The sequence below is a fragment of the Gymnodraco acuticeps genome, unplaced genomic scaffold (assembly GCF_902827175.1).
Source record: "Gymnodraco acuticeps unplaced genomic scaffold, fGymAcu1.1, whole genome shotgun sequence".
Classification (NCBI taxonomy): domain Eukaryota; kingdom Metazoa; phylum Chordata; class Actinopteri; order Perciformes; family Bathydraconidae; genus Gymnodraco; species Gymnodraco acuticeps.
This window is the reverse complement of record NW_022990943.1, coordinates 374,535-392,916: the sequence shown is the minus strand read 5'-3', so window position 1 is coordinate 392,916 and position 18,382 is coordinate 374,535. Positions and strand designations below refer to the sequence as shown.

General features: G+C 41.4%; 1 protein-coding gene across 4 annotated transcripts in view; it reads right to left on the bottom strand.

The window, feature by feature from the left end:
• The window catches only part of LOC117558517 (apoptosis-stimulating of p53 protein 1-like), a 107,764-nt gene that overhangs the window by 56,772 nt on the left and 32,610 nt on the right, over positions 1–18,382 (bottom strand). For 2 of the 4 annotated variants that reach the window (XM_034234764.1, XM_034234766.1), the window contains exons 2-4: positions 15,822–15,969; positions 10,744–10,851; positions 6,593–6,657 (exon numbers count right to left, since the gene is read on the bottom strand). In XM_034234764.1, the coding sequence (XP_034090655.1) occupies positions 6,593–6,657; positions 10,744–10,851; positions 15,822–15,969 (321 nt within the window). Of the gene's footprint in view, positions 1–6,592; positions 6,658–10,743; positions 10,852–15,821; positions 15,970–16,068; positions 16,089–18,382 lie in introns of those variants that run through there. The other 2 variants (XM_034234765.1, XM_034234768.1) reach the window with 2 other exon arrangements.

Below are 18,382 nucleotides of genomic sequence, written 5' to 3'. Positions count from 1 at the left end.
TACATAGCCACCAGGCTAGCCCACCTGATCCACATGCTTAACAATGATGATGTCACCGTAAGAGAAATGGCCAGGCCCTCTCTCCTGCTGGATCTACAAAGAAGGAAGATCCCCCTGGCCAGCGCAGACCAGAACAACTTCCTCGGCTTCAGGAGGAAAGACTCTGGGAAACTGGACTCTCAGGCCAGGGGCTTCGGGGTCTGGTCTGACTGGCCAGATCTCAATGACCTCTGCAATCGGACTGGAGTCCAGCTGAAATGGACAAGACTCAACACACAGACTGAAGTCCCCGTCTCTGATGAACTGATCACTGACCCCAGTGTGGTTGTGAAGGCCGACATCACAACACCTCAGGAAGAGACTGTGGAACTGCACAGAGACTCTGCAAGGAGGGTTCTGCTCAGCACGAAGCAGTCTGAGATCAGGCAGCACTGGTGTGGACTCAGACTACAGGGAAAGCTAGCCTGTTTGGGGTTTGCTGACCACTCAGTCTCACACTCAGTGTTTAAGAACGCCGCTGTTGGTGAGGATGTTCTCACATTTACCATCAAAGCAAGACTGCAGGTATTACCCACTAAGTACAATCTGTCCACCTGGTACCCTCGCATTCACACTCCATTCTGTTTAAACCATCAGGATTCACAACAACACCTAGAATCCATTGCACACATAACAAATGGATGTAATGCATACAAACGCCTGTACATAGCCCGTCATGACTGTATTGTGGACATTGTGTCTGATGCGGTACGAAACATCTTACCATCTAGCACAGCAATGTACAAGCACGCTAGAGTGCTACCAGAATGGTTTGGTTTTACCAATGATGTCTTTGCTAACATCCCAAATACACCTGATGTTGTTTTTGTTGACACCAACCACAGGGAGGTGCTAATATTAGAAGTAGGCTGTGCCTTTGACCTGTACATGGACCAGGCTTTCCAGGACAAGTATATCAAATACCAACCACTGCTCGATGGGTACAGCTTTGGGTACAAGTGTAGATACAGCATACTTATATTCGGAAGTCTTGGCCATGTATATAAATGCACCATGATTGGTCTGAGAATTGCTGGAATGTCAAAGAGAAAAGCCAAACAAATTGCCAAATATTGCTCTGTTTCAGCTATTATTGGCAGCTTAGCCGTGTGGAGAGGGAGGTGCTATGTGTTCCCCTAAGTGTTCTGTGCTGCTTAGCCCCGATATATTTGATTCCCTGTCTTATGTAATATAATTTGTGGAACCAAATAAAGTATTCAAATGTGTGTGTGTGTGTGTGTGTGTGTGTGTGTGTGTGTGTGGTGTGTGTGTGTGTTGTGTGTGTGTGTGTGTGTGGTGTGTGTGTGTGTGTGTGTGTGTGTGTGTGTGTGTGTGTGTGTGTGTGTGTGTGTGTGTTGGTGTGTGTGTTGTGTGTGTGTGTGTGTGTGTGTGTGTGTGTGTGTGTGTGTGTGTGTGTTGTGTGTGTGTGTACACTGCTATGGTTCTTCTACCCGGGTAGAGCTAATAGTGTACTGGTTCTTATCTGGATCAGATCAGTGTGAATTCAGCAGGATTCTTCAAATCAATTCTTCAAATCTCTGTAGGCAGGTCCAACGGTAGGCCACACCGCTTCCAACAACCGCTCACAGATTCACTGGGCTTGGCTCGCCATCAATCCCAAGTCAGATTGGATCTGGCTGGCTGACATCAATAAAAAAACAACCGGAGTTTCTACACTTATAAGACGACACAGGCTGTCGTCTTCTAGTTTGGTTCACACAGTGGTTCTTGCAGGTCAGAGTTTGTTAACTAATATAGTTGAGAGTACAAATAACACTTTTTAACTACTATTATGCACACTACACTAGGAGCTGCTCGACTTATGTCTCTGCGTCTTCAGGGAGAGAGAGAGGCGGAGTGATTCGCGCCACATTACCCTGGGTGTACATTCTAGAGTGCTCTGTTCAGAACAACATGTATTCATTAGGGCTGTCAAACGATTACAATTTTTAATCAGATTAATCACAGCTTAAAAATTAATTAATCATGATTCATCACCATTCGAACTATGTCCAAAATATGCCATTTATTTATGTATATTTTTGTGGGAATGGAAAGATAAATGAAAGAAGGCGGATATATCCATTTAACATACACTATGTTTATCTATGTTTATTAAAACATTTTTCTGCGTGTCAAAATGAAAGACAACCCACACACCTATCAATCATCAAACCGTGGGGTCTTAATTCATTGCGTGTTGATTTCTATCAACGGGGGAGTACTTCAGGAAAGTCGACAGGGGGGGGGCTAGTGGAGTACTTCGTGACCACAGAGTGTGAACGTTGTGATCAGCTGTTTTAGCGCAGTTCTCCAGTGAAGGGGGAGGAGTCTCCCTCCGCAGCCGGTTGGCGTAGTTTTGGCACAATTCCGTTGTACCGACGTTAACAGCAGCCCCGTCTGTGCACACGGAGACCGACTCTGTCGTCCGGTGATCTAACCGCCTTCTGGAAAAGCTTCACAAGTACGTCGGTACGCAAATGCGCTTTGTGACACAAGTGACGGTACGCATTTCAGATTACGCACATAACCTGCGTACCAGTTATGTGCACCCCTGAACTACAGCAAAAGTATTCTCCGTCGGGACTTCCTGCAACAACACCACGCCGTTATCAAAGATGTTCTATTGAGAAGACGATCACTACGTGACAAAAGTTTTCAAAACCGTGGCTACTGAAATCAATCTTACTAACTGCTGTCTGTGCAATTGACTCCGCGCGAGTTGGCAGACTTTATTTTGCTTACTTTAACATCATTTTTCATGGTGGGGCTAAGCCATTTCTTGGTATGGGTGTAGCCTACCCCAGCCATACCCTGGCGCTGCCACTGGTGGCACGTATGGGGCGGGCCATTCTGCACATGCGTTAAATGCGTTAAATATTTTAACGCAATTAATTAAAAAAATTAATTACCGCCGTTAACGCGATAATTTTGACAGCACTAGTATTCATACATCTAAATGACATAAAGTAGTCTAGTAGCCCTATATTTTATATGGGTTACACAAGCAAGCTTTCCATCCAAACGTATCACAAATGTGAACCTCATTTGAAAAAACATTGGCATGTGAAAATACGTATGAATGCTTGTTTTTCCTCTACTGCTGTTATGAAATGATTAGGAGTTGGTTCATGGAGATAAGCAGTCACTGGTGCCAATCCTTCAGTCCAAAAAACCCTATACCATTGCAGGAGAAGAAAACAGCGCAACAAGTTGAAATATTCAGAAGAGCCGTAAATGGTGAAAAAGCACCTGGATGGAAATATTTCAGTTTGTATCATGTATTAATGTGAGGAAGGTAACATCAGGTCTGTATGGAGCGATGAGGAGAATTTTGAAATCTGCTTAATTTCGTCTCTTCCGCCAAATAGAAGTGTATGCGTTTCCATTGGACGCTGTTGCCTTTTACTTTTCTCGATACACTGTTGGTTTTTTTACCTTAGTCAAGCTTAAAACACTAGTTTACACATAACCATATCAACCTCGTTCTGGATAATATTGAAGTTAATGATTGTATATATGAACGATTTGCTTTACTTTCTCACAATTTCTGCAGTCACAACAACAACAACTCAGTCTCTACCTGAGTAGTGTGGAAATAACTGCTACTTTCCTGAATATAAGTATGACACAAACACTGTCTGTTTAAGTATTATTTGAAATACACTTTGCTGCAATGAGTAAGACACTAGTGTTGAAATGAGATAATAACAAATCTAAATCTGCTGCACAAATAAATCGTATTCTCAGTCACACACTGACAACTGTCAGCACTGTCATGTTTACATCATCCTGTGGGAAGAACAGCATCTGGTGGGTGTGTGTGGGTTTGTGAGTGTGCGAGAGTAAGTGAAAGCTTGTGGATATGATTATACAGAGCTAGGAGTCACACCCTAACTTGGTCCATGCATCTTTGAAACACACACAAACACACACAGATGAAATAACAGTTAAGGCCAAAACACGCCTTACCTTCCCTTCACAAAGCGCCCAGTTTAAACACACTAACATCAACACACACCACGCTCTGGTTGTGTGACACTAACAGACATAGTAACACACTGCCAGCAGCACCGCCCTGACACACAGACAAGCTGTTTGACTGCCAACGTGTATGACCGGTGTTTGTGTGAGAATAGTTTGGATGGTGAAGAAAATAAGAACTTTAAAAATATATAAAAGGGAATTGAAGATAGAGCATGCACACAACAACACATTTTAAAGTCACCAATACATTCACTCCAAGTTCAAGTTTTTCAATTGTTCTATTATGTATGACTATCTGATGTGAGGCAAAAAAGCGTAAGGTGGGAGAAAGTGTAAAACGAACGCACACACATCTCATAATGAAAAAAAATCAAATCAAAAACTCACCCCCACACTCCTGTGTTGTCTCAAACTCTTTGTTTTTTGTTATAAAAGCAAATGTTTAAAGGTAGCGAAGGAAGAAAGACCTCAAGACGACTACGAAGGAGCACAAGAGGTGAGAGGAAGAAGAGAGGGAGGAGGAGGAGCTGCTTGGCTAGCTAACAATCCTCTTAGCCTGCTGATGTCATGGGACCAAGCTAATCCTACCTTTACTGACTGACCCGCACATGCACGCACACGCACGCACGCACACGCACACACATTGGCTGACTAACTAGCAGACTGACCAACACAGAGGCGCACAAGCAACATGGTGGCTAACCGAGGCCTAGCAACATGTACAGAGCAGTCTAGCCATTGGTTAAATACAATAGCTTACATGGCTGAAAATAGCTGTTCGTGATAAATAAGAAGCTGCTAGCATGAGGTCAGCTGCTCTTTTTACAATATGACTCAATGTTTTGTAGGGAGGACAGGATAAATAAAGCTAGCAAAACAAACTCCGTAAGCTAGCAGCAATTATAGCAACACAAACGCGCCAAACACATGGCTGGTGACTGGCTAACGGAGGCTTAGCCAACATGTACAAAGCAGAATAGTCTGTGGATAAATACAATAAGCAACATGGTTGAAAATAGCTATTAGTGATACACAAGAAGCTGCCAGTGTGAGGTCAGCTACTCTATTTAACATATTACTCACTGTTTTGTAGGGGACAGGGATAAAGGATAAAGCAAGATACAAACAACAGCTAACAGACGATGTACCAACACACAAACACCACATAAACATGGTGGTTGACTGGCTAACGGAGGCTTAGCCAACATATAAAGTAGTATAGTCTGGGGTTAAATAAAATAGCCAACAATGGTTGAAAAATAAATAAAAAGCTGCTCACATGAGGTCGGCTGCCCTCTTTACCAAAGTATTCACTGTTTTGAAGGGAGGACAGGATAAAGAAAGCTAGCAAAACAAAAACCAGTAAGCTTACGGCAGTTAGCCAGGCTGGTATATTCTAGTAAAGGTACACAAGGGAGATTGAGAATGTGATCAAATGCAGATAAAAAGAGCTAGTTTTTTGCATGCTTTTGTAAATAGATGTTCTCTTAACATAAACATTTAAAAATGTACATAATAAAATGCAATCTATGGCTTGTTACTGATGAATTTCAAGTTTCTAAGCCTTTGTAAAGAACTAAAATTGCATTTCTGAGAATATCTCATTAGTTTTTTCTATTTAGATGGATTGAAAATCAAATCAAATATATGGACAGTATTAGTGTGGTTTCTCTACATGTGTACATTTTAATATCCAATTTATATTGTTTATTGGTTTGACCCTTGACATTAAGATAATCTGGCTTTCATCAAAATGTAGTTAAAGAACCTTGTGGTAGGTAGTTGTGGGTGTGTGTGTGTGTGTGTGTGTGTGTGTGTGTGTGTGTGTGTGTGTGTGTGTGTGTGTGTGTGTGTGTGTGTGTGTGTGTGTGGTGTGTGTGTGTGTGTTGTGTGTGTGTGTTGTGTGTGTGTGTGTGTGTGTGTGTGTGTGTGTGTGTGTGTGTGTGTGTGTGTTCACATGGTTCCTGGTGGTGAACTATAATAATCACTGTCACTAATCCGTGGGCTAATCCGCTAGACTACACACAGAGACATACACTTACATTGTACTGTAATTATGTGAGGAATACACACACATACACATCAATTTATATTAATGGGATGTTTGAGGAAACAGCTAGTCTCGCTCATGCTATCCAAACATGCTATATCTTGATAGTGACATCCATACATAAAACAAGGTGTAAAACATTTATTTACATGGTTTTTTGGAAGACCTTTGGTCAGAGCTAGGCCTTGTATTTCAGTCTTTCAGTCAGTCTTTTCCGAGGGCTAAGAGATATCTTGGTATCTTGAATATAAATTGAATGTTTCTCATGCTCTATAGGGCACTCTTTAAACGCCATACATGCGTATATTAGAGTGTGTTTGTCACACATTATATATTGCAAAGAGCTTTATATACACATTGCACAATCGAACCTGGATGTGGAGCTAATTAGAGATTCATAACACAGCCCAGCCAAGCCCTGCGCCTGTGTGTGTGTGTGTGTGCGTGTGTGTGTGTGTGTGTGCGTGTGTGTGTGTGTGTGTGTGTGTGTGTGTGTGTGTGTGTGTGTCCACCTACCTTGTCATCAGCACTCTCTGCTTCTTCTTCTTGGGCCCAGCTCTGCTCCAAAGGCTGCGGACTTCCTGCATACACATGAGCAATGAAAAAATGTAAGCATGAAATATTGTAAAAAAGAAAAAGGATTTATTTGGTTATCTTCCCATAAATCATGTTCTTGTCTCAGTATTGTACAATGTATTCTGGTTTGAAGGCGGGACTGTGTTTATGTGTCCTTGTTAGCACTGTCCTTATTCATATTCAGCCTCTCTTATTCCTACTAAGGATGCAGAGGATGGTGCTGGCCCCTTGCCTGCTGTAACAGCAATAAAACACAGAGGACAAGCGAACGCAGGCTTTATATACTGTACATGGCTATATGTTTCTGACAGAAGATCAAAAACCTCCTAGATATCATTGGATAACAATAAAAACAAAAACAAAACATTGAATAGTGTGAGAACTAAAGCAGAATCTCCCTAATCGTATTGCTCTGCCTTTCTCTCTGTGTATAATCTATAAATAGCCCCATTCTCTTAATTCTACTAAAACCAGACAGGCTCAATCTGGGCTAATCCCAGCCGGCTCCAAGCTTCACCTCCAGTCAATAGAGCAGTCAGAGCAGAGCTTAGCATTCACTGGAGCTGATAAAGGACTATCTGACAAGCAATACAGAACTTTAAACACTATTTACATTACATTGAGCAGTTATTTAATTACAGTTGATTTAAAAAAAGGAAGCTATTAAACAGGACAGTTAAAATAGCACGCTAATAACCAAGAGTCATTTATTGAAACTGGTAGAAATACAGCAAAATCAGTCGTGGTGGACCTGGATAACTTATTACTAGTCGTGTCAATTTGTTCAAATATGAAAGTAAGTCAATCAAGACAAAGGTTTCTTTTTTTAGTTAATCTAAACATCTTAGTTTAGATTATTTCTGAATGATTGGCATTAATTGGACTTAATTAGCAGACAAGGAACCCTAACCCGTGACTCTAGCCCTAAACCATAAGTCACTTTAGCTATAAAGTGAATGTAAGCAGCTAACATCCCAACTAAATGAATTCCCAATTGAGAAGGCATATCTAAGAAATGAAATGCCGTAGTGAACTTCAATAATGGAAAGTAACTCAGTACATTTACTCAAATATTGTACTTAATTACTTTTTTAAAATATTTGTACTGTACTGAGTATTTCCATTTAAAGCTACTTTATACTTCTATTCCGCCACATTTCAGGCAAATATCTTCTTTTTACTCCACTGGGACTTTTACTTGTAATGGAGTACTTTAAGTAGAGATGTTCCGTTCCGATCACGTGATTGGGGATCGGAGCCGATCACGTGATTTTCAAAAGATCGGAATCTGGAGAAAAAAATCGGGGATCGGGAATTATTATTTTTAATTATAAAATATTTTTATTATTTTTAATTAATGTTACAAAACAAAAATGACCATGTTCACGTCTTAAAGTCATCCTGAGGCCTTAGTTTAGGTTTCAAATGACACAACATCATGTATGTGTTGCTTCTTTTGAGCTTGTTTTCAGACCTGGTTGCTTATTTCTCTCAAAGCTGGCAACAGAGTGGGCGCAGTGTCTAATAGTAGCAGCAAGCTAACGAGAGGCTACGTTCAGCTGGTGACTCGGGAGTCGGGACAGAGAAAATGTCAGGAGTTTGGAAGTATTATAAAATTGAAAGCGAAGGCAGTGTAACAGCCAGATGCAATGTTTGCAAGGCGGAGGTTCCGCGTGGTGGAAAGAACAGAGCTACGTTCAACACGACCAATCTAATACGCCACTGAGAAACAAACACAAACAACACGACGAGTACACAGCGGCCACTCGGGTAACGGCACTGAAACAACCGACACTTTCAGGAAAGAGAAACTGCCCCAGAACAGTGAAAAGGCCAAAAAAATAACAGCCAAGATAGCTGAATTCATCGCGTTAGATGACCAGCCGTTATCTGTTACCTTTTTTTTTCTCTTAATGCATTGCATAAAGATCGGATCGGGAAAAATCGGTATCGGCAGATTGTCAAAATCAAATGATCGGAATCGGATCGGGAGCAAAAAAAGGTGATCGGGACATTCCTAATTTTAAGATCATAGAATGTGTACTTTTACTTAAGTAAAGGATCTGAGTACTTCTTCCAACACTGGTGTACTTCAGAACAATGGTGGAAAGGCAGCTCGTCACTGTCATTTGTGCAAACTGATTTTGTTCTCTTTTAAAAATATTGTTCTGTTCAACACTGTGAGCCCTGTTTACCATCAAATCACACAATGGAATAACAGGAGGAAGTTGGGTGTACATTTTTTTTGAATTATTTTGAAAGGTTTACAGATAGATTGCGTACATCCTACTTTTTACTAATCAACTACTTCATCGCAGTATAAATATCTCATTCTTCATTACATGCCTGGTTATTTGGTAAGACTCTCAAACCAAATGTGTGTACGCTTTTAAAGGACGACGGTGTCCTTGTGTGAGAGGTGTTAACTTGGCACAGGCACCTTCAATAAGCCACAGAGGGCAGATAACGTTAAATGAAACTAGGAGAGGTTAATACATTATGATAATGTGTGGCTCTGGTCCAGGGAGAGCAGTGTGGTTTAAAAAGTTGTTTTATGATAAAAGGTGCAGAGCAAAAGACAGTTTGGCTGCTGCAGGGTGGGAATGAGGGACCAATGGAGAGCTCCTCTACTCCACACAGCAGCAGGCGGATAAATGATCTGCTGCTCTGTTCATCTTCCTCTACATCGCACCCTGCTGCCACAAAGCAACCTACACACACTTTATTTCTGTTGAAATGCCTACATGAGCATTTTGGGGTTAAGCATATGTCCAAGGACGTGCTGACTGCAGGGAGGGATTGAACCACTGACCCTCTGATTGGTAGATCAGCTTTACCCCCCTGAGCTAATGCTGCCCATAAAAACGTGCACTATGAGTACTGCCGAGGTGTCCTTGAGCGATGCATTGAACCCCCAACTGCACAGGTGCGCTGCATCCTCTTACTTTCGGCGTGCGCCCCTCATACCAAAATGCAGATTTTCCAGTAAACCTGATTCTAATTCAGATGACACAGTTTACGAGCACGTGATAATAATGGGACTCTAATGAATGCTTTTAATGAATGAGGAGAAATGGAAGTGCACCAGCAGGTGGTGAGGTTGTGCTGTTCCTGCAGGGAGCACACACACACAACACAGGGAGCTATTACAGCCCTGCAGCTGGAGGTAACATGCACTAATGTTACACAATCATTCATGCTCTTTTGCTCAACAGAAATAATAAAACCGTTCAACCCGGCTAGTTTGGATTAGCATCAATGCTTAATGCTGAAATAAGTATGAAATGGTCGATGTGTTTTTTAGTTGTAGATTAACTTACATACCTACAATTGTTGAGAAGTATCATTTCAATGATCTGATATCTGTGCATCAGATCCAATGTTTTCAGTCCTCTGACCCCCCCCCCCCCCCCGCCCTGCAGCTTTACCCTGGGCATGTTACGTAACACTAATCATCTTATCTGTCTAATTACTGACCGAGCCCCTGACCTCACCTCTAAACCTCACACACACCACTTGCCCTGTGTGTGTGTGTGTGTGTGTGTGTGTGTGTGTGTGTGTGTGTGTGTGTGTGTGTGTGTGTGTGTGTGTGTGTGTGTGTGTGTGTGTGTGTATGTGTCTGTATTTGTGTGTGTGTACGTGTGTGTACATGTGTGTCTGTGTGTGTGTGTGTGTATGTGTTATGTGTATGTGTGTCTCTGTGTGTGTGTGTGTGTGTGTGTGTGTGGGTGTGTGTGTGTGTGTGTGTATGTGTTATGTGTGTGTATGTATGTCTCTGTGTGTGTGTGTGTGTGTGTGTGTGGGTGTGTGTGTGTGTGTGTGTGTGTGTGTGTGTGTGTGTGTGTGTGTGTGTATGTGTTATGTGTATGTGTGTGTATGTGTGTCTCTGTGTGTGTGTGTGTGTGTGTGTGTGGGTGTGTGTGTGTGTGTGTGTGTGTGGGGTGTGTGTGTGTGTGTGTGTGGGTGTGTGTGGGTGGGTGTGGGGGGGGGGGGTTTCCACATGTGACTTAATGCATGCTTAATACTGAAGAAAAATAAATCTGTTGTCTGCTTTTACACTTATGCAAGATGTGTGCGTTTGTTTGGTGTACCTTGTGACCAGGAGGGGCAGTGTCTGAGGTAGAAGCTGACCTCCGGCCTCCTGCCCCCCCACTGCTGGAGCAGATCCAACAGTAAGATCTCCTGAGGGAGAACACGCTCTGAAGGGAGATAGAAGGGGAGGAACGATTAGTACAGCTTTATTGTGATTCATAGTATTCGTATTCATTCAGTTATTATGGTCAAAATCATTTAAACTTGTAAAACACTACTTAGCCTCAAGCAGGTAACCTTTACTTTTAAAAGAGCCATTCTGCCCCCTATGCCACCAACTAAATGTTGTCTGGAGCCGAAAAACATATTCAATAACAAAGCTTATTTAAGGTTTTATATATAATTATACTTTTTTTTATTATGATTTTTTTATAATTAAAGATGTTATAACAACTGATTGCAATAATGTCAACATAGCAAACCTAAGAAACAAAAGGTAACATGTATTCATGCTTAAACGCTTTTCACTAAAACAGTTTTTAGATGTTTTGTATTCCCTTTCAAAGTAGACTCTTTATTTATCACCAAGGAAAATGCAATTGTTCACTCTGTTATATAGTACAGTACAGTACACAAATATAAACAGGACCTTTACACATGAGGACTGAATACATATAAACATACTGTAGACAAACAAACACATTCATTTTTTGTTATGGCGAGGTGTTCAGAGCAAACTGAACACTCAGTGTTTTTGGGCCAATCGGGACTTAAACTGGCAACCCTTCGGTCCCCAAGCCATGTCCCTATAGACTGAGCACTTAGATTACATTTACAAAAAAGAATATTAGGTTCAACTTCATATTATTATTGCTTTCAAATATCCTAATACACTTGTGTCAATGTTTCAGTTTTGTCAGTGTATGTTAACTGTAGCTCAGAGTCAGTAGAAACAGCTAGATTCTTTGGTAGCAAAAATAAGAATAAGACAACAATAAGAAACTCTATTCTTATATGAGTCATGTTTTTTTTGTCATTAAATTATATGTAACTGAGACTTTTATTTTAAGCACCTCTAGATTGTTGGCAATGCCTAGGGAGCTAAAGGACACTTTGACATCTTCTCTCCAGGGTCTGGGAATCGAACCACTAACCCTCTGATTGGCAGACGGCCAAACACCCCTGAGCCACAGCCTTCCTTTGATCTTTTCCTTTAGCTCTACTAACAACACACACATGTACACAAAGATGTGGGCCTTGAGGCATGGCCTCTCATCTCAAAGGCAACAACATTTCACACGCCATATATTATGTGCTGCCTCACAGCCCCCCCCCCCCCCCCAGAAACAGTATAGTATCAGAGCCATTTATAACCTGTCTGAGCGCTGCACTGACACACTGATGTGATTGAATGAATGTAGGCCAGGCTTTAACGGACACAGTGGCTCTCAGTGTGTGCATGTGATGGACTGCTCTATTCATGTTGATATAGCCATGCAGTTCACAGCACACACTTAGCGCTGTATTGATTCCTCGAGGTGTAGCTGTGGTCTCAGTGTTTTATAATCGGCTGGAGAGCAATCCATGTGGCCACACTGAGACAAACTGCTATTAAACTGTCAAATCATTCCAGATGAAATCACGTAAATTGTGTGTTTAAGCATGTCTGGCTCCTGCAGAACAACAGTCATTATTATCATCATTTAGTGAGGTCATGCTTCATTATATATGTAAACAGTCTGTATAACAAACATTAGGGATATGTTTATATATTGACAGACTTCCATAGAAATATAATGTATATATAATCAAACACCTGCAGTAGGCCTTGTTTTATTAAGATGTTGATCATTTTGATAGTACGCATTGATTTCTGTTGTCTTATTTTTGCTCTTCTCCTAGGTGAAAAAGTAGTCGGGAACCATCTTACTAAGATAAGAAATCAAAACATCTTGTTTTACACTCCACAAATGTGAACGTTAATCCAACATAAGGTAAAAATGACTTTTTCATTTGAGCATTATAAAAAAAAGATGATGTCCCACCAGTAAAATCACAGGATTACACATTGTTTACGTTTATTTAGCAGTACTCACATTTCACTACAGCTATCTTTATTATTGTACATCCTGTTATTGGTGGCATGAATATGCTATAGTATTTCGGGGGGCGTTACCCATGCTTATAAGTAACAATCACATTTATGATAAATGGGAATCATCATTTAAAACACCAGAGGCCTGTACTACGAAGCTGGTTCAACCTAACCTGGATATGTTTGAGTTAGCCGGTTGGCCTAATCCAAAACATACGCGCTCTCGCTAAGCGGTCCTACGACGCGGGTTATCAAGTGGATCGCTCAAGCCAGCCGTGTCCTATCTAGTTAGGTGCGCGTTCACATGAAAGGGGTGGTATTTGGATCATTCGACCAATCACAAACATGGAGAAGCGTACTGACAGCGCAGCGTCATACTTCCTGAATGAAAAGTGAACTTTAATATTAGTCAAATATGAAGAAGTTAAACTTTAAACATCCATGACTTAAACACTTTATCCAGGATAAAAGCCACATAGCTGCACCTGCAAGGTGAATACAGCTGGTAACAGAACAAGTGTTTGAATGCGTACATTAACAGGTTTATGATATCACTGCCCCGTCCAAGACACGAGTGGATCTGACTTTAAATGCATTTGACTCGAGTGTTTCGTCAACTTAATGTGTTGCTTAAAATAATACTTCTGCATACAGTATGTGACACTGTGAGTGTTGCACGGCCAGATACTGCTCAAGAAGCTGACTCAGATAAGGAGATATATGATACATTATGATGTGATATGATGTGAATGATAATGGGACACATCGACGTCTGCACTCACAGTGCCGCGGACTGTACGTAATGTTACTTTGATCTGGTTACTTATGTTGTGGCAGATATTTAAAGTGGACCTATTATGCTATATTTGAATGATATATTGTAGGGCCATACCTATATAAAACATGTCTGCAAAGTTTTTTTTTCAAAATACCAAACAGATCATGCATTTTAGCCATGCCTCATTTCGCTCTATTTGCTCTTTTTTAGCCCTGTATTTGCAAGGGCTGAATCTGTGAGAAGTCTTCTTCGCTGCTTTTGTGGCAGACTACAGCGCCACCCAGGCTTGGAATTTTGTCATTTTAGGGGCAAGGCCATTTGGCCTTCCCGTTCACATTTGTTTCAAGGGCACAAAGGCCACATGACAGGGCACAAAGGCCACATGACAGAGCACAAAGGCCGTTTGGTTAAATTACGCTGGTCAATCAACATGACTGAAAAGTGTAGCACTAACGTCAACACCAGTCGTTTTACAAATGGCTGAATAGCAATAGTGTTTCTTTAACGTATACGTTAAGTTCAGCCATAAACCACATAAGTCAGTCATGTATTATATCAAAACCGCTTAGCAAGAAAAATACTAGATTCAAAGGTGACAGCTATCTGCTAGCTTGTAGAAGCAACACTAGATGTAGACCCCTTGAAGGGAAGACGTTAGCGCTATCCAAACTAGCTAGCTATCGCTAGTTTTCATGACAAAATGTAACGAGTCGACTTTAAATAGGCTAATACAATGGTAATTACCTATCAATAGTACTTTCTATAAACACGTAAATGTTAAGTCCTTTCAAATACTACCACATACTTCAGTTAAATCATATCAAAACAGCTTGGTCCGCTTGCTTACCTGTGCTTGTCTTGCTCCCGCGGCTGAGGAGGAGGCTGTCGGGCCCCTACAGGCATTTCTGACGGAACAATCACAGCAGAGCAATCGCTCTGATCCACAGGCACGGGACTATCCTACTGCGCGCACTAATATGACTTTACTAGCGTTGTTTACACTGGAACTTTTGACAGGGGCACCAAGGCCACTTTGGCCGTGAATTGCATTTTTTTCACAGGGCATCATGGCCAACGTGCGGGGCAACGACGGCCATGGCCGTCGTGGCCGTCGTGAAATTCCCACCCTGGCGCCACCTACTATAGTAATCAGCAGGGAACCGCTTCAACACGTGTATTTTGGTGTATTCACGGCATTCATTTAGTTATTCTACAGTATTGTTGTTTTATAGTTATTAACCCAATTTGTGTTCTTTGAAATTGAAAAGGATATCGCATTGTGTTTGTTACTTCCGTTGCAGTTGTATATGTCTTAAGTGTAATTTGGCTTGGCTTCCTATTTATGGACATGCTTTTATTTTGAAGGAGAGGTAGCGCTGTTGACAGGAAGTTGTTGTTGCTTTGGAAACAACGTGACGGAGATAACGGAGAAAAGTAATATCTACATATAAAGACGGAGAAAGTAAACGATAACGTTTATGGGTAAGTGTTAGCACCCTCCGAACAAGCTCTTACGTTGATATTGGAGATTTCAATAAATTCAATTTGAAAAAAAAACGGGGAAAAAACAAACAAAACGAATATCCGAATAACGAAATTGAAACCCGAATAGTACTCCAAGGAACGAATATTCGGATATTCGGGTACAGCCCTATTCAGCAGGCGATGCTTTCACTGAGTTGATCTCTTAGCCTGCAACCTAACCTGCTCCGGAGCAGGTTAGCCACTCAGCATAAGTTACCATGGAAATCTAGCCTGCTAAAAAGAGAACCAGCGTCGTAGGACCGGAAACCCAGAGTTTTCCCTGAAGTTAGCCCGCTAAGCGAAAATCCTGCTTCGTAGTACAGGCCTCTGGAAAGTGCAGATTTCAAACTGGCTTCTTTTATTTTTGCTCTTAACTGAAAATATAAGAGAAATGTAAAGTAATGATGCTGCATTGAGCCCAATGTGTGTAAACATCTAGATGTTAATCTTATGAGTTCATTTCCAATAAGGATCATCTCTCAGTCTGTTAAAGACTGTTAAAGACTGTTAAAGTTAAAGTGTTAATGATTCAATCAGCTCACCTTGAGCAGAAAGCTGAAACCATGTCATTTATGTATACAATAGTTGATCATCTGCAAAGGCGGACACACTTATGATAATCTTATGTTTACCTTTTTTTTGGTCTTCATTATTCCTTCTTTATTTTAACTGTTTTAAATGTGTTCCAAATGTCATATTTGTACTAGTGTCATACTGTAGTGTAGATGGGATGGACTCACCGTGTCCGTTCCATACTTCAGCGAGGTGACACTCCCCCTCTCCGGCTTCTTTACAGTATTCCACAACGTCAATCACTCTGGTTGCCGGAGTAACCGGGACCTCAGTAAGCATCTGCTGGGTGTCATTGAGGTAAACTGTCAGGATCACCTGTAACCATAGAAACAAATATGTCAGATGTCATAAAATGGCTTAATGTATATCACCTTTCCACTTCAGGAACATGAGCATAATGGAAGTTCTTCTCACTGATTAGTGGAAGTGTGGACTCGAGTCAGACTCGAGTCACCAATTTGATGACTTTGGACTCGACTTGACAAAATCACAAAACACTTGCGACACTTGACTCGGGACTTGACTTGGACTTGAGCTTTCTGACTTGAGGTGACTTGATAATTTAATTCAGAGGTATCCAACACGCCGATCGCGAGATGCCGCTAGAAGAGCAGACTCGCGTCGGGGAGAGCAGAATCTTCAGCCGCTCCTACTCTTGCTGAGAATCCTTGCAGGCAGGGGCGGGACTTTATTTAGCTGGGCCACCATGCGGCCAATCATATGCGAGGATGCACTAGGATCATACCACTATGTGAAAGAAGGGTGGGGGGCAGACGCTCCAAAGACAGCAGGTGTAGTGGTACAGGCCAGCTGCACAGGGCAACGGGGAGCCGGATTTAAATACAAGCGCGTCGGAAAAAGTCAAGAAATGAGCGAAAACCAAAAAAAGAAGCAGCATCTGGCTGCTTTTCAATGATATTGGAGAAAGCAAAGCTGAGTGCAGGATTTGTAAAATGAAAATAACCTTCAGGGCAGGGTTTTCTTTTGGTAACCACTCAGGATTTATTGCCAGAGGTGGGAGAAGTTCAGATCTTGTACTTGAGTGAAAGTACCAGAGTGTAGGAATACTCGGTTACAATAAAAAGTCCTGCATTCAAAATGTTACAAGTAAAAGTATAAAGTATTCGGCGTCCTCATCACCAACAACCTCTCCTGGAAGGACAACACCACAGCTGTCATCAAGAACGCCCAGCAGTGTCTGCACTTCCTGAGGGTGCTCAGGAAGAACAACTTGGCCACTAAGCTGCTGGTGACCTTCTACCGCTCTACCCGGGAGCCTTGACATACTGCATCACAGTGTGGTACGCCAGCTGCACTGAGGCCGACAGGATGAGGCTCCAGAGAGTTGTAAAAGCAGCACAGAGGATCATCGGCTGCTCTCTTCCCTCCCTGATGGACATCTACACCTCCCGCTGCCTCAGTAGAGCCAAAAACATTGTTAAGGACAGCTCACACCCCGGCTTTCACCTGTTCAACCAGCTGCCCTCCGGCAGGCGCTATGGTGTATCACATCCAAAACAAACAGACTCAAAGACAGTTTTTTCCCAAGAGCCATCATTGCTCTTAACACCTGACATGTGAATCAATGTGACTCTGTACATATACATACAGTATATATCATTACTATTATTATTATTATAAATACACACTATTATTATTATTATTTATTACATTACAGATTTTATTTTATACTCCTGGAAATAATTACTGCACTTTACTCTTTATTCCTTTATCCCTTATTTCTAAGTATGTATGCTGCGTGTATTTTGTTGTCTTATGTTGTGATGTTTTGTTTTTGTTTTGATGGCACCCTTGAAAGGGAGAAGCATTTATCTCATTGTACATGTATAATGACATTAAACTATTCTATTCTAAGCATCAATATATAGTTAAAGTACCACCTGCAGAGGGATCTAGATTCAGGTGTTCTCTTCCCCATAGAGACCGCCTGGCTGCACATTATCCCTTGCATAAAGATAGATTGTGGGTCCCTTATAACATGTTGTACACAGTGGAAATAAACATTCTGGTTACCTCAACATCAGGGATCTTATACATTAAACTCCTTCTGAATCAAACCGTCCCAGTAGCCTACTGATTCCTCTTAAAATAGAAGAAAAACACATTGAGACTTGGACTTGAGCGCAAAGACTTGAGACTTGACTCAGACTTGCAAAACAATGACTTGGTCCCACCTCTGTGATTAGTGATTGGGTTCAAAGAGATCAACTCATTAACTTTGGTTAACCAATCGATCAACATGGTTCCAATATTAACCAGTGATAAAATCAATCACTCCTGTTCCGATCTCAGAAACAGGAAGCAGCCTGGCTGATCACGTTCAGATGGGAGAGGAAAATGAAGGTAAACAAATAAAGACAGTGACCATCAGCTCAAACAAACCATCTATCAGATCCATAGATACGGATACATTAGCAGAGTGTGAATACACAGTGTACCAACGGAAAATGAAAGAAATCCAATCAGAGACAGCCCATGTACAGGAATGCAACTTGTCTTTGAAAGCACAATATAAAGATACATTTGATCTAACGTTGATGTGTTAATGCTCATTATTAATCTGGAAACACATTGAAAAAACATTCATGCAAATGAATCACATGACCAAGTTTGACACAAAGTTGCTCCTGTAATAGCAGAACAGATGTTTACCATGGATAGCATGGCATTGAAAAGGCAAAGAAGGCGGAGGAACTGGTTCCTTAGG